This window comes from Rattus norvegicus, chromosome 12, assembly GCF_036323735.1.
Source record: "Rattus norvegicus strain BN/NHsdMcwi chromosome 12, GRCr8, whole genome shotgun sequence".
Taxonomy (NCBI): Eukaryota; Metazoa; Chordata; class Mammalia; order Rodentia; family Muridae; genus Rattus; species Rattus norvegicus.
The window spans coordinates 7,689,649-7,704,830 of NC_086030.1; the positions used below are offsets into that span (position 1 = coordinate 7,689,649).

The 15,182-nt window shown below is 39.8% G+C and overlaps 1 protein-coding gene across 1 annotated transcript in view; it reads right to left on the minus strand.

Annotated features, from left to right (window-relative positions):
• Positions 1–15,182, minus strand: part of Vom2r60 (vomeronasal 2 receptor, 60) — a 106,395-nt gene that overhangs the window by 1,598 nt on the left and 89,615 nt on the right. The window contains exon 6 of the mRNA NM_001099480.1: positions 5,443–5,566. Within this exon, the coding sequence (NP_001092950.1) occupies positions 5,443–5,566 (124 nt within the window). The remainder of the gene's footprint in view (positions 1–5,442; positions 5,567–15,182) is intronic.

Below are 15,182 nucleotides of genomic sequence, written 5' to 3' on the forward strand. Positions count from 1 at the left end.
AAGTGAGTATTTGTAGTTGTGCTGATGCATATGTGTGCATGAATATGTATGCACACCTGTATTTGTACATGTGTTACCCAGAGGTCAACTTAAGGTACATTCCTCATGAGCCATCTAATTTGCTTTGTAATGTGTGGTCTCTCTGGGGATTGCTAATTAGTCTAGTTTGGCTGGTCAGGGAGTGCCAGGGATTTGTATTTCTGCCTCTCCAATACTGGTGTTATAGGCACATTCCACCACCACACCTGACTTTTTATGTGATTGTCTGTTGGCAAACCCTGCTATTAAGGTTGCAGTCTACCATGTCTGGAAAAGCTCTCCAATTAGCCCTTACTGCCTGTAACTCTAAAAAACCTCTGAGGAAGGTCTGTAGCCTATGGCCAGATTGTAGGTTCAACTTCCTCTTTCCATACAAGAACCTGCCTAGAAGTATTCCTACCCTAGCCATTAATATATATCTACCTTTGAGTTCCTTACCGATTCCCTAAGATCTATATACCCCTGTTCACCCCAAATAAAGTTGAATGAAGTTGGTTCCTAAAGTCAATCTGTCTATCTGTACTCACATCCTCTGGATCCTGCCCCTACCCCCACTCCCTTTGTCCTTGACAGCCAGTGGCCAGCAGCCCTGGGTGAGAAGGAGGTTCACAATTGTTAGAAATTTACCAAAGTTCCCAGGCTTATGGGTAAGTACTTTACTTACTGTGCCATCTCCCCATTGCAATTCTCTTTAGCCTATGGCTTGTTAAAAGACAGTTAATGTTAGATTTACAAAAGATTCAGCTGACTTCAACATAGACCATCAAACAACATGCTAAGGAAGTGGGAATGTCACTTCCCCTCCACTCTAGAGTGAAAAGCCAAAGAGGAGGGGAAATTCTCCAGAAACAACCCTAGTAAACCAAACTTTTGGATGGGATATGTATAGTTCATCCCTCCTCGCAAAGCTTAGGGGCCATCATTGAAGCAGAGGTAGAAGTAATATAAGAGCAAAATGGTGAGGAGGAATGCTGTAGGAAGGCTTCTGGGCGTGATGTGGCAGCTGCACCCATTAACTCAGAGCAGATGCATTTGCCTGAACAAGACTTGTATAAGATCGAGACAGCTAACATTTTCATATGGATCAGGGAGGGTCTCATAAGCTCCCACTCTAGCTTAGGCTATGAGAAGTTTATGGGTTTGGGGGAAGGAAAGTCAATTACCTTTTGGGATGTTCCGGGTAAGTCTACCATTTTCTAGTAGATGTGTGTTTTAGCAGCACTGATTGGATTTAGTGGGTTATAAAGTCAAAAGCAATCAAACAAACAAAAAAATTAAAGATGGCATGAAATTGAGAGGAGAATATTGGAGGATCCATGTATAAAACTACTAAATAGCACATTAAAATATTTTTGAATGGCAGGTCCTAGAATCAAACCATCGGAAGGGATTCTGATGTTCTGTATGAAATAGAAGCTGCAAAGGGACAGGATACCAGCTGTGTCAAGTTAACTTATTAAAGTGGGACAAAGAGGGAGTGGATCATAGACAAAATCCACCAATGGGGCTGGGAAAATGTCTTAGTTAAATGTATGCATGTAACCATGAGGAACTTGAGTTCAATTCCCAGCACTCATGTAAAAGTGCAAGTGCAATTCGCAGCACGTATACTCTCAGAACTAGTTTGGCAAAGACAGGAAGGTCTTTCTAGCTAGCTAGTGTAGCCAAATTAGCAGGCTGCAGTTTTAGTGAAAGATCCTGTCTCAGAAAAGAAGGTGGAGGGTGATACACACTTGTATGTGTGCACATCCTACTCCCCACCTCACACCATCAGCACTACCACTGTGCTTGAGAAAGTAGAAAACTTGGTTTTCCCATCTCTAAAATCTATCCCATATAGTCAGAATGCAAGGGCCATAGAACACTGAACATTCATAGAAGCTGCCATGAAGTCTAATTCTGTGTACATTAACATACTCAGGTAAAAGCTGAACAGTGCCAGTGGCGAAGGAATCATAATTTTAACTAAAATTATCCCGTTGGAGACACTGGCAACATTGTTTAGTTGGGAAAAGCACTTGTTCTACAGGCCTGACAACTTGAGTTTCATTCCTGGACTTGCAAAAAGGTGAGAGGAGAGAACTGATCTCCCACCGTTGTCTTCTCATTTCCATGTATGTCCCATGTGTGTTGTGGTTTGAATAAGAATGGCACCTATGGCTCATATATTTGGATACATGGACATCAGTGAGTGATAGTGCTTGAGAAGGATTAGAAGGCAAGGTCTTGTCAGAGGAAGTGTGTCATGGTGGGGGGTATAGGTTTTGAGGCTTTCAAAAGCCAGTCAGGCCCAGTGGCTCTCTTCCTGTTTCCTGCAGACCCAGATGTAGAACTCTGAGCTATTTCTTTAACACCATGTCTGCCTGTGCCACCAGGCAGCCTACTATGAGGATAATGTACTAAACTTCTGAAGTTAAGCTCTAACAAGTGCTTTCTTTTATAGAAATTGTCAAAGTCAGTGTGGATTTTCATTGCAGTAGAACAATGACCAAGAAGTTGATAACAGAACTAAGGTGTTGCTGTGATTGGGCTGACCATGTTTGTTGTAGGAATGTGGGAGACTTTTGGATTTTGGACCAGAATAGTGGCTGGATGATTTAAGTGGGTCTTAATGTACTATCTTCGATAGAGCATGGAAGACAGTGCAGAGAGCAATGTAGATTATGATGGCTCAAGAGGCTTCACAGGAGGAGAATATTACTCACTAGCCTAGAGATTGTTCTCATGATATTTTGGCGAAGAACGTTGCGGCTTTCTGACTTTGTTAAAAAAAAATCTATCTAAGGCTAAATTGAAGGAATTTAGATTAATGGCACTGGTAGAGGAGATTTCAAGACAGTCTAGTATTGAGTGCTGCATGGTTGTTTGTGGTCACCCTTGTGCAGGCCTATAATGGAAAGGAGTAATTTGAGCAAACTAAAATGTATGGTTCTAGGAGATTAGGAACACCAGAAAATGTAATGGAGATAAGACCAGTGTTCAAGGAGATAATACATGAGAAAAGCCAAATGCTAAATAAATAAAGGGAGTGGTAATCTCAGGGAAAGATTCCACCATCCCACCCATCTAAGCTTCCAAATTGTGGAAAGAAATTAAAGAAAAGGTTAAGCAGTGAAAGAAAACATTGACAACAGAAGCCAATAAAGATGTAGTTGAATGAGGGGGCCATGTTCCAGTCCCAGCAAATAGTGGAGTGGTAGCAGCTTCATCCACATGGTTCTGTATTTAGATCAAGAATCCATGAAATGAGCTGTGGAGTCTTCCTCCATAGCTAAGTAAATTATCAGGATTTTTTTAGGCGTATCCCTGAATTGAGACCCAACGAGACCATTGAGTGAAGCTGTGAAGGTGAAGTTTAGATTATGTTGGAGATCCTAAGATATTGGAAATGCCACAGTTGTGGGGTATCTTCTGACCAGGTGTGGGATGAGTCCAAGAGAGAGAAATTATTGCAGACATGTTGTGGTTTGCTCTGGAGTTGTCTGTATTTTGATGCTAATTCCACTGCCCCAAGGACAGTTGCCTATTCATGTACTCAGGACTCAGGTGACTTCACCAGATCCTTCTCACCATTTAATTTGTAAAATACAGGTCAGGGCCAGTACAGGATAGAATGAGGCCTGTCATTGGATGAGAAGGAAGGATGGGCAGGAGAAAGGGTTTAAGGTAAGAGGAAGAGAGAGCAGGAGAAGACAGAGAAGCTGGGGACACAACATGGAAACTGATGTTAAGATTCTGTGCTATATCTTTACAGGTTGTTATGAATGTTCTTAAGGTATGAATGTGTACTGGGCTTTGTATGTTTAGGTGGGCAATTATATCTTATCAATTAGATCAAAGGTTATTTTGTTGTGTGTTCTTTCATGTAGTGATTTAAGTGTAAGAGAGTGTGTGATGGCTGGAGAGCCTGGGCTGCTACAGAGTTGGGATGTGTGTTTCTGTCATGGAAACCTGCCTTGGGAACTGGATGGGTAGGAGATTGTTGCTGGCTCAGAGAGAGGCCTTCGGCAGTGTGATATGGGATGGAGCAGACTGGGTGAGATGCTTTGCTGAGTGAGATTAAAATATATATCAGATATCTTGGGGCACCACAGTGCCGGACCAAGAGCGGGTAAAAAGACTGCTTTATTTATTTTTTTCATAATTTTACAACAACACAGACAACAAATCTGGCAGGAGTTGGAAGTACTTAAAGATGCTTTGGCATCAGAAATGGGGATGCAGAATTTGGTTTGCCCTGCCTGTTTTTGGATTTGCACTGATCCAGTATTTCTTGACTTTGGTCCTTTTCTTCTCTTTTGAAATGCTAATGCTTATTTTGCATCATTTTATGTGGGAAGTATGTGATCAGTATTTTTACTTATATTTTACTGGGTGTTGCAATTAAGAGATGGCCTTGAGTTTCAGGAGAGACTTTGAACTTTGGACTTTTAAACAGTATTGACACTGTTATAGAAGTGTTATGGGAACTTTGAAAATTGGACTAACTGCACTTTGACAAACAATATGGCCTCAGTCCTGTGTGTGGGGCTTGGCAGAGAATGGAATCTTTGCTCTGGGGAGCATTTTTCACCTAAACCTGTGGAGTTCAGCACTGTGGAATCAAGACTCACAGAATGAGGTAAAAAGTGGTTTCCTTGGAAACAGATGAAAATCATTTTTAGATACCTCTTTGAGTCTGAGGGAGTTGAGAGCTGCCTATGTTTTAAGCCTGGATGCAAGTGTGAGAGTTCTAAGAATGAGGGTAGCATATCATGTTTGTCCTTCTTCCCTCTTCCACTAGAGATATTTGAAGATCATATCCAGAGATAACATCCACCAGGGAAACATAGTATTTGTCTGTCTCATTCCAAATCCTCCACCAGCTCCTCCCAGTATATAAAAGAGAGGAATTTTAACTCCTATCACAGTCAAATCACTTCTGCCAATCACCTTTTAAGTACTGAAACCTGAATGAGAGTGTGAATGAGAGTGTGAAAGCACCTAGTCATTCTTTGTATGTTGTACATAACCCCAGAAGACACAGAGAGGAGCACTGATGAGTCCTCTAAGCCCTGTGATAACAATCAAAGATATTTCTGAGAAGGCAATTTATTTGCAATAAAATTATTTTTAAAACAAGTTCTTACTATGTAGCCCTGGCTGTCTTGGGATTTGTTATGAAAATCATGCTGGTTGGAAACCCAGACATCTGCTTATCTCTCCCTCCTGAATGAAGAAAGTAGGTGCACCACTAAACTTTGCTCAACATTCATTTTCTTATTAATAAACAACTTGGGCTAGGGGGATGGCTCATTGTGTAAAGTCTTTACAGTAAATGTGAGAATTTGAGCTTAGATGCCCTCAATTCTCATAAAAAAATGGACTATTAGTTAGAAGTAGAGAATTTCTCCATACACTTACCTGTTTCATTGGAAATTTCATTCTCTGGGCATGGAACGCAGTCAAAACAACAGCTCACTTTTCCTTCTGGGAGGGATTTTCTGAATCCAGGACCACAACTTTCACTGCATATAGACCTGGGAGTCTGAGGATAATCACATATGTGTAGGTTATATTCTGATTTTTGCCTACTCCTCTAATGAGCATATTGCTCATAGAAGTGGATCATTAATCAACATAGTCTTTTATCCATAAATAACTGGATGTTGCTATTGATTGTACATGACATGTCCAATGAATGGTGATGAGCTTTAATGTGTGCTGTGACTTGGACATGGTGAAGCCTTTAATTGGGGAGATCTTGGGCTTGGGAAGATGGCTAAGTATAAGGGCATGTAACTCTCTTGGTGAGGTGCTGAATTTGGTTCCCAGAACCCATATTACATGGCTCAAAACTGCCTGTAACTCCAGATTCAGGAAATCAAATAGCCCCTTTTGGCCTCCATGGGCACCTGCACTCAACAGGTAGATATGTGTGTATTCATAGAATTAATGAAAAACAAAAAAAATTTTTAAAGGAAAGTAAGTTAGTCATTGGAGGTTTGTCATTGGGAGACATATTGCAACAATGGCCTAATCCTACCTCTGTTTTTGCTAGCTGGCTGCCATGAGGTGAGTGGCTTTTACTTCTACAAATCACACCACACTACTGTACATCACCACAAATTCAAAAGTAACAGTTAAATGTGTCTCTGATATAAACCACCAAACTCATCCTGAAGATATGTTGTCAATAATGAAAACACACAGCATTTACATACACATTAGTAATGAATGTGCTTTAGTTACATAAAATAGATGAGAAAATTCTTTTCCTTAAATTGGAAATATAAAGTTTAAAAAGTATATTCATGGTTTAGGAGATTGCTGGGTATGATGGTGGATTAAAAGTTGCTTCTGAAAAGACTCAATGAAAGAGTCCCAGTAAGGAACAAGAGATTCTACTTTTAGCATAGAAATAAAAAAGGAAAAAAAGAAAAAAGAAATAAGCCTATTGGAATTTTTCTTTTCAAAGGAATAGCCAAATGAGCACCAAGTTTCACCATCTTGCCTGCACCAGATAAAGGACAAAGGTAGCAGCCAATGAGATTTTGTGTCTTCTAGACATCAACACTAGAAAAACAGCAGGTAGAATTGTGTCAACCCAGTGTACAGAGAGGCACACGGTGGGTGGCTTGATGACTGGAACATAACCAGGTGAGCACATGGAAGCCGAAAAGAGGAACAGGAGCTTGGAGTTGAGATTCTCTCTGGGCATCCTGGAGATGACTGCCTGAGCAGAATACACCCCTGTCAATGCCTTGGTGAACTACTGTGAGATATTTTATCTACTATTATTCATGCCTGTAAAACATGTACTATGTTTCTCACTCCTACTTTACTCTCTCTATCCTTATTTTCACAATTCCCTCCTCATTTTACAACTGAATCAAAGGTGCTCTATCTGTTAGGGATATTTTGTCTGATCAGTACTCTAGTGATGCTATCTCTGAACCATGGTAGGGAAACAGGAAAAACATACAAGTGTCTTCTAATGCAAATTCACTTCAATATTTTTGTGAAAGTACTGTATTTGTTATTGTTATTGACTCTTCCCCATTAGAAGCAGTAATTGATGGAAAGACATCACATGCTCAAAGATGCATAGATTTAATATGAAAATAACCACTCCAACCTCTGTGTACAGATTCAATACAATCTCAACTAAAATCCCCATCTTATTCTCACAGCAACAGGACTATTCTAAATTTTATATGAAGCCTCAAGAGGTCCTGGATAGAAAAATTAGCCTGAATGGAAAAATGCTGAAGGGATTACAATTCCAAATCTTAAGATACATTACAGAGTCAAAGTAACAAATCAATAAGGTATTGACACAAAACCAGACATGTATACTACTGAAACAAAGTTGAAGATCCAAAAATGAGTACATGTAATTTCAGCTACTTAATATGTGACAAAAGTTGAAAAACTGGAGTAAAGAAAGCACTTTTAACAAATGGTGCCAGGGAAAATGGCTCTCCATGTTTAGAAGAAAATTAGTTCTGTATCTATCATGCTGCACAGGAACTAACTCCAAATGAATCAAAGTCTTAAACATTAAACTTGAAACAGTCAACTGCTAGAAGAAAACCTAGGCAGCATCCCTTATGACATGTGTATAGGAAAGGACTTTTGAAATATGACTTTATTTGTCCAAACATTAAGGCCTATGATTCACAACTGGGACCTAATAAAACTCAGAGACTTGTGAACAGCTAAATGAAGAGGAAGCTCTCAGAGTGGGAAAGAATCTTTTTCAGCTATTCATGTGGCAGAAGGTTAACATTGACAGTATATAAAGAACTAAAAAAATAAAGTGTAACAAAAAACATATCCTCCCACCAAATTAAAAAAAAAGCAAATGACTCATCAAAAACTGGGTTGGGACATGAATAGAGAGTTCCCCATACATAAAATACAATTAAAAATAAAAATAAAATCGCTAAGTTTAGGCTGAAGAGATGACTCAGTGGTTGAGAGCACTGACTGCTCTTCCAGAGAACCTAGGTTCAATTCCCAGCTTGTACATTGCAGCTCACAACTGACCATAGCATCAAGATCTGACATCCTCAGACATATATGCAGATAAAACACCAATACATATAAATAAATTATAAGTGACTAAAATATTTTGAAAAAGGTTTAACATCTCTGGAAATTAGGGAGATGCAAATTAAATAGCTTTGAGATTTGTCTTACCTAAGTCAGAATGGAAATGCCCCATGGAACAAGAATCAAGCTTTAGGGCTCTTGGGGAAAGGGCAAACCCTACTGACTGTTTGTGGGACTGTAAACTGGTATAACCACTAAGAATATCAGGAAAATTCTCAACTAAGTAAAAATGAATCTATCCTATCACTCAGCTATACCACTCTTTGGCATGTGTCCAAAGGACTTAACGTCCTACTCTAGGTACTTTCTCATTACTGCTCTATTCATAATAGCTAGGAAACTGAGACAACCTAAATGTCCTACAACTGACAAATGGAAGACTATTTAGCTGTAAAAAATAAAATTATGAATTTGTGAGGAAATAGATGGAATTAGAAGAGACCATATTGAGTGATCTTGAAAAACTCCAATATCAGATGGAAGAAGCCATCTTTTGAGTTGTTGGCCAGGGCTGTCCCAGAAAGTTTCGTAAGTGTAGACTACTTCTATTGCCTTTGGTTGCCTCCCTAGAGGTAGACGGTAAATCCCCTGTAAAAGTAATTCTTGAGGGTTTTCTTTGCCTCCCATGTACCTGAATAACTCCAGGAATTTCTACATCTGTTCTAGTTCTTTTTAGCACCCGAATAATAGACACATAGACCTGGAATTCTTTTTTTTTCTTTTTTTTTATTAACTTGAGTATTTCTTTTTTTAAAGATTTATTCATTTATTATATATAAGTACACTGTAGCTGTCTTCAGACACACCAGAAGAGGGCATCAGATCTCACTACAGATGGTTGTGGGCCACCATGTGGTTGCTGGGAATTGAACTCAGGTCCTCTGGAAGAGCAGTCAGTGCTCTTAACCGCTGAGCCATCTCTCCAGCCCCTTGAGTATTTCTTATATACATTTCGAGTTTTATTCCCTTTCCCGGTTTCCGGGCAAACATCCCTCTCCCCCCTCCCGTTCTTTATGGGTGTTCCCCTCCCCATCCTCCCCCCATTGCCGCCCTCCCCCCAACAGTCTAGTTCACTGGGGGTTCAGTCTTAGCAGGACCCAGGGCTTCCCCTTCCACTGGTGCTCTTACTAGGATATTCATTGCTACCTATGAGGTCAGAGTCCAGGGTCAGTCCATGTATAGTCTTTAGGTAGTGGCTTAGTCCCTGGAAGCTCTGGTTGCTTGGCATTGTTGCTCATATGGGGTCTCGAGCCCCTTCAAGCTCTTCTAGTTCTTTCTCTGATTCCTTCAACGGGGGTCCTATTCTCAGTTCAGTGGTTTGCTGCTGGCATTCGCCTCTGTATTTGCTGTATTCTGGCTGTGTCTCTCGGGAGAGATCTACATCCGGCTCCTGTTGGCCTGCACTTCTTTGCTTCATCCATCTTGTCTAATTGGGTGGCTGTATATGCATGAGCCACATGTGGGGCAGGCTCTGAATGGGTGTTCCTTCTGTCTCTGTTTTTTTTTTTCTTTTTAAAAAAAGTACCATATTTTATTGAAAGGAATTAAAAATGTCAGTTGTTGGTTACTATCTTTTTTTTTGGATTTTTTTTTATTAACTTGAGTATTTCTTTTTTTTTCTTTTTTTTCTTTTCTTTCTTTCTTTTTTTTTTTTTATTAATTTGAGTATTTCTTATATACATTTCGAGTGTTATTCCCTTTCCCGGTTTCCGGGCAAACATCCCCCTCTCCCCGCCCCTTCCTTATGGGTGTTCCCCTCCCCACCCTCCCCCCATTGCCGCCCTCCCCCAAACAGTCTAGTTCACTGGGGGTTCAGTCTTAGCAGGACCCAGGACTTCCCCTTCCACTGGTGCTCTTACTAGGATATTCATTGCTACCTATGAGGTCAGAGTCCAGGGTCAGTCCATGTATAGTCTTTGGGTAGTGGCTTAGTCCCTGGAAGCTCTGGTTGGTTGGCATTGTTGTTCATATGGGGTCTCGAGCCCCTTCAAGCTCTTCCAGTTCTTTCTCTGATTCCTTCAACGGGGGTCCTATTCTCAGTTCAGTGGTTTGTTGCTGGCATTTGCCTCTGTATTTGCTGTATTCTGGCTGTTTCTCTCAGGAGCGATCTACATCCGGCTCCTGTTGGCCTGCACTTCTTTGCTTCATCCATCTTGTCTAATTGGGTGGCTGTATATGTATGGGCCACATGTGGGGCAGGCTCTGAATGGGTGTTCCTTCAGTCTCTGTTTTAATCTTTGCCTCTCTCTTCCCTGCCAAGGGTATTCTTGTTCCCCTTTTAGAGAAGGAGTGAAGCATTCACATTTTGATCATCCGTCTTGAGTTTCATTTGTTCTAGGCATCTAGGGTAATTCAAGCATTTGGGCTAATAGCCACTTATTAATGAGTGCATACCATGTATGTCTTTCTGTGATTGGGTTACCTCACTCAGAATGATATTTTCCAGTTCCGACCATTTGCCTACGAATTTCATAAGGTCATTGTTTTTTTTTTTTTTTTTTTTTTGGTTCTTTTTTTCGGAGCTGGGGACCGAACCCAGGGCCTTGTGCTTCCTAGGCAAGCACTCTACCACTGAGCTAAATCCCCAACCCCAAGGTCATTGTTTTTGATAGCTGAGTAATATTCCATTGTGTAGATGAACCACATTTTCTGTATCCATTTGTCTGTTGAAGGGCATCTGGGTTCTTTCCAGCTTCTGGCTATTATAAATAAGGCTGTGATGAACATAGTGGAGCACGTGTCTTTTTTATATGTTGGGGCATCTTTTGGGTATATGCCCAAGAGAGGTATAGCTGGATCCTCAGGCAGTTCAATGTCCAATTTTCTGAGGAACCTCCAGACTGATTTCCAGAATGGTTGTACCAGTATGCAATCCCACCAACAATGGAGGAGTGTTCCTCTTTCTCTGCATCCTCGCCAGCATCTGCTGTCACCTGAGTTTTTGATCTTAGCCATTCTCACTGGTGTGAGGTGAAATCTCAGGGTTGTTTTGATTTGCATTTCCCTTATGACTAAAGATGTTGAACATTTCTTTAGGTGTTTCTCAGCCATTCGGCATTCCTCAGCTGTGAATTCTTTGTTTAGCTCTGAACCCCATTTTTTAATAGGGTTATTTGTCTCCCTGCGGTCTAACTTCTTGAGTTCTTTATATATTTTGGATATAAGGCCTCTATCAGTTGTAGGATTGGTAAAGATCTTTTCCCAATCTGTTGGTTGCCATTGTGTCCTAACCACAGTGTCCTTTGCCTTACAGAAGCTTTGCAGTTTTATGAGATCCCATTTGTCGATTCTTGATCTTAGAGCATAAGCCATTTGTGTTTTGTTCAGGAAATTTTTTCCAGTGCCCATGTGTTCCAGATGCTTCCCTAGTTTTTCTTCTATTAGTTTGAGTGTATCTGGTTTGATGTGGAGGTCCTTGATCCACTTGGACTTAAGCTTTGTACAGGGTGATAAGCATGGATCGATCTGCATTCTTCTACATGTTGACTTCCAGTTGAACCAGCACCATTTGCTGAAAATGCTATCTTTTTTCCATTGGATGGTTTTGGCTCCTTTGTCAAAAATCAAGTGACCATAGGTGTGTGGGTTCATTTCTGGGTCTTCAATTCTGTTCCATTGGTCTATCTGTCTGTCTCTGTACCAATACCATGCAGTTTTTATCACTATTGCTCTGTAATACTGCTTGAGTTCAGGGATAGTGATTCCCCCTGAAGTCCTTTTATTGTTGAGGATAATTTTAGCTATCCTGGGTTTTTTGTTATTCCAGATGAATTTGCAAATTGTTCTGTCTAACTCTTTGAAGAATTGGATTGGTATTTTGATGGGGATTGCATTGAATCTGTAGATCGCTTTTGGTAAAATGGCCATTTTTACTATATTAATCCTGCCAATCCATGAGCATGGGAGATCTTTCCATCTTCTGAGGACTTCTTCAATTTCTTTCTTCAGAGTCTTGAAGTTCTTATTGTACAGATCTTTTACTTGCTTGGTTAAAGTCACACCGAGGTACTTTATATTATTTGGGTCTATTATGAAGGGTGTCGTTTCCCTAATTTCTTTCTCGGCTTGTTTCTCTTTTGTGTAGAGGAAGGCTACTGATTTATTTGAGTTAATTTTATACCCAGCCACTTTGCTGAAGTTGTCTATCAGCTTTAGTAGTTCTCTGGTGGAACTTTTGGGATCACTTAAATATACTATCATATCATCTGCAAATAGTGATATTTTGACTTCTTTTCTGATCTGTATCCCCTTGACCTCCTTTTGTTGTCTGATTGCTCTGGCTAGAACTTCAAGAACTATATTGAATAAGTAGGGAGAGAGTGGGCAGCCTTGTCTAGTCCCTGATTTTAGTGGGATTGCTTCAAGTTTCTCTCCATTTAGTTTAATGTTAGCAACTGGTTTGCTGTATGTGGCTTTTACTATGTTTAGCTATGGGCCTTGAATTCCTATTCTTTCCAGGACTTTTATCATGAAGGGGTGTTGAATTTTGTCAAATGCTTTCTCAGCATCTAATGAAATGATCATGTGGTTTTGTTCTTTCAGTTTGTTTATATACTGGATCACGTTGATGGTTTTCCATATATTAAACCATCCTTGCATGCCTGGGATGAAGCCTACTTGATCATGGTGGATGATTGTTTTGATGTGCTCTTGGATTCGGTTTGCCAGAATATTATTGAGTATTTTTACGTCGATATTCATAAGGGAAATTGGTCTGAAGTTCTCTTTCTTTGTTGTGTCTTTGTGTGGTTTAGGTATAAGAGTAATTGTGGCTTCATAGAAGGAATTCGGTAGTGCTCCATCTGTTTCAATTTTGTGCAATAGTTTGGATAATATTGGTATGAGGTCTTCTATGAAGGTCTGATAGAATTCTGCACTAAACCCGTCTGGACCTGGGCTCTTTTTGGTTGGGAGAACTTTAATGACTGCTTCTATTTCCTTAGGAGTTATGGGGTTGTTTAACTGGTTTATCTGTTCCTGATTTAACTTCGGTACCTGGTATCTGTCTAGGAAATTGTCCATTTAGACCTGGAATTCTTATTAACAAGCTTCAAGTTCTAAACTGGGTAGGTTCTGAGCTATCCTAACCCGAGAAGCTGCTATTCCCAAGCCATATGCCCCATTTCTAGCCATCTGGTTATGTCCTGGCTCACTCTGGTCCATATGTGTCCACATGACTGATTTCTTCCCATGACTTCATGGAAAATCATCCTGGTCCATCCACATTGTCTCTCCCCCTTTTCCTTTTCTCCTCTCTCCCTAATCTTCCTTCTCTTTGGGAAAACCTGCTGGGATGGGAAGTCCTGCCCTATTCTTTTCTCCACAGGCCCTTGTCTGATTAGCTGTTGATAAACCAGAGGTGATTGGAAACAATTATTTTATAACACAGAGACTGGAGATCCAGACAACAACAAGATATCTATGGATGGAAAACAGCAACTGAATATAGACTGCACAAAACCATCCCCCAACATTCACCATTGGTAAAGACACTGTATGCTGCAAAAATGGCAAGGAGATCCCTCAACTGGAACTGATATGAATTTGTATTCCCTGAGGACTAGCTTTCACAATACCAAAAGATAGCATGTAAGCTTTTAAAGGAAGGTAGAAACCAACAGCCCTACCCAGCCATGATGCCTATGAACCACATCAACTCTGAGCACGACAGAATAACTCTAAGAGTGTAATAATGGTGTTGGATAGCTTTTTTGGTAACCAACAGCTTCCTAAGTGGACTTAGACTTGTTAAATGAGATGGAAACCATGCCTTGTATGGCAAGCAGATTACTACTCAGTACTAGTGAAGTCATGTTTATTGGAGGAGAATCTCCAGCCACTAATTTACTAAATCAGCAAAATCCTTAGCAACAATATAAAACATTTGCCCATATACCCACAGATAAGTGTAGCCTTCACCCCACATCAAGAAAACGTCTTTTTTCAATACTTGGAGACCACTACAGGAAATCACAAACAATCCAAATGCACAGCTGTGGATCCAGTACTAGTGGATAAACAGATGCATCCCTAAAATACATTAACACATAACGATCAAGATATATTGAGAAAGACGGGACAGACAGATTAAAAAAGTCAGAGGATCAGAGTTTTCTGTAGGATCATGGCTATTATTAATGTCAGAATTTACACCCATAATGTCTCACCAGTGTAACTGCCTGAAATGAGCTGAACAAGGCAGACAACAACAAATATGCTAAGCTGGATGCGGAAAAGACATTGAGGTCTAACTCTTCATAAAGAATTACAGAATAACAGAAACTAAGGAAATTTAAAAAACACATTAGGTCTTACTTAAAAAAACCTACTCCATAAAACGGAAAATATAAGTGAAATGGATGATTTTCTAGACAGATACTACATACCAAAGTTATGTCAAGATCAGGTAAATTATCTAAACAGTCTCAAAAACATTAAGGAAATAGAAGCAGTCATTAAAAGTCTCCTAACGAATGAACAAAACAAAACAAACAAAAGAGAAAAGAAAAGAAAGAAAGAAAGAAAGAAAGAAAGAGGCCCAAGGCTAGAAGGTTTTAGTGCAGAATTCTTCCAGACTTTCAACGATGAGCTAATACCAATGCTCCTCATAGAAAATGGTGATGGAGGATGGGATGGGGGATTCCAAAAGGGAAACCAGGAAAGGAGGTAACACTTGAACTATAAATAAATAAAATATCCAATAAAAATTGCTGTAAAAATAGAAATTGAATAATGCTACATCATTCATACTTTTAGGCCATAGTTACCCTGATACCTAAACCATACAGATTCAACAAAGAGAACTTCAGACTAATGTCACTTATGAATATCAACATCAAAATACTGAGTAGAATTCTAACAAACTGAATCCAAGAATACATCAAAAACACCATTGACTATGATCAAATAGGCTTCATCCCTAGGATGAATATACAGAAATCCATCAACATTTTCTACTCTATAAAGAAATCCAGAGAAAGGGATGAAATGACATGATCATCTCATTAGATGTGGAGAAAGCCTTCAACAAAATCTGACATTTGTTC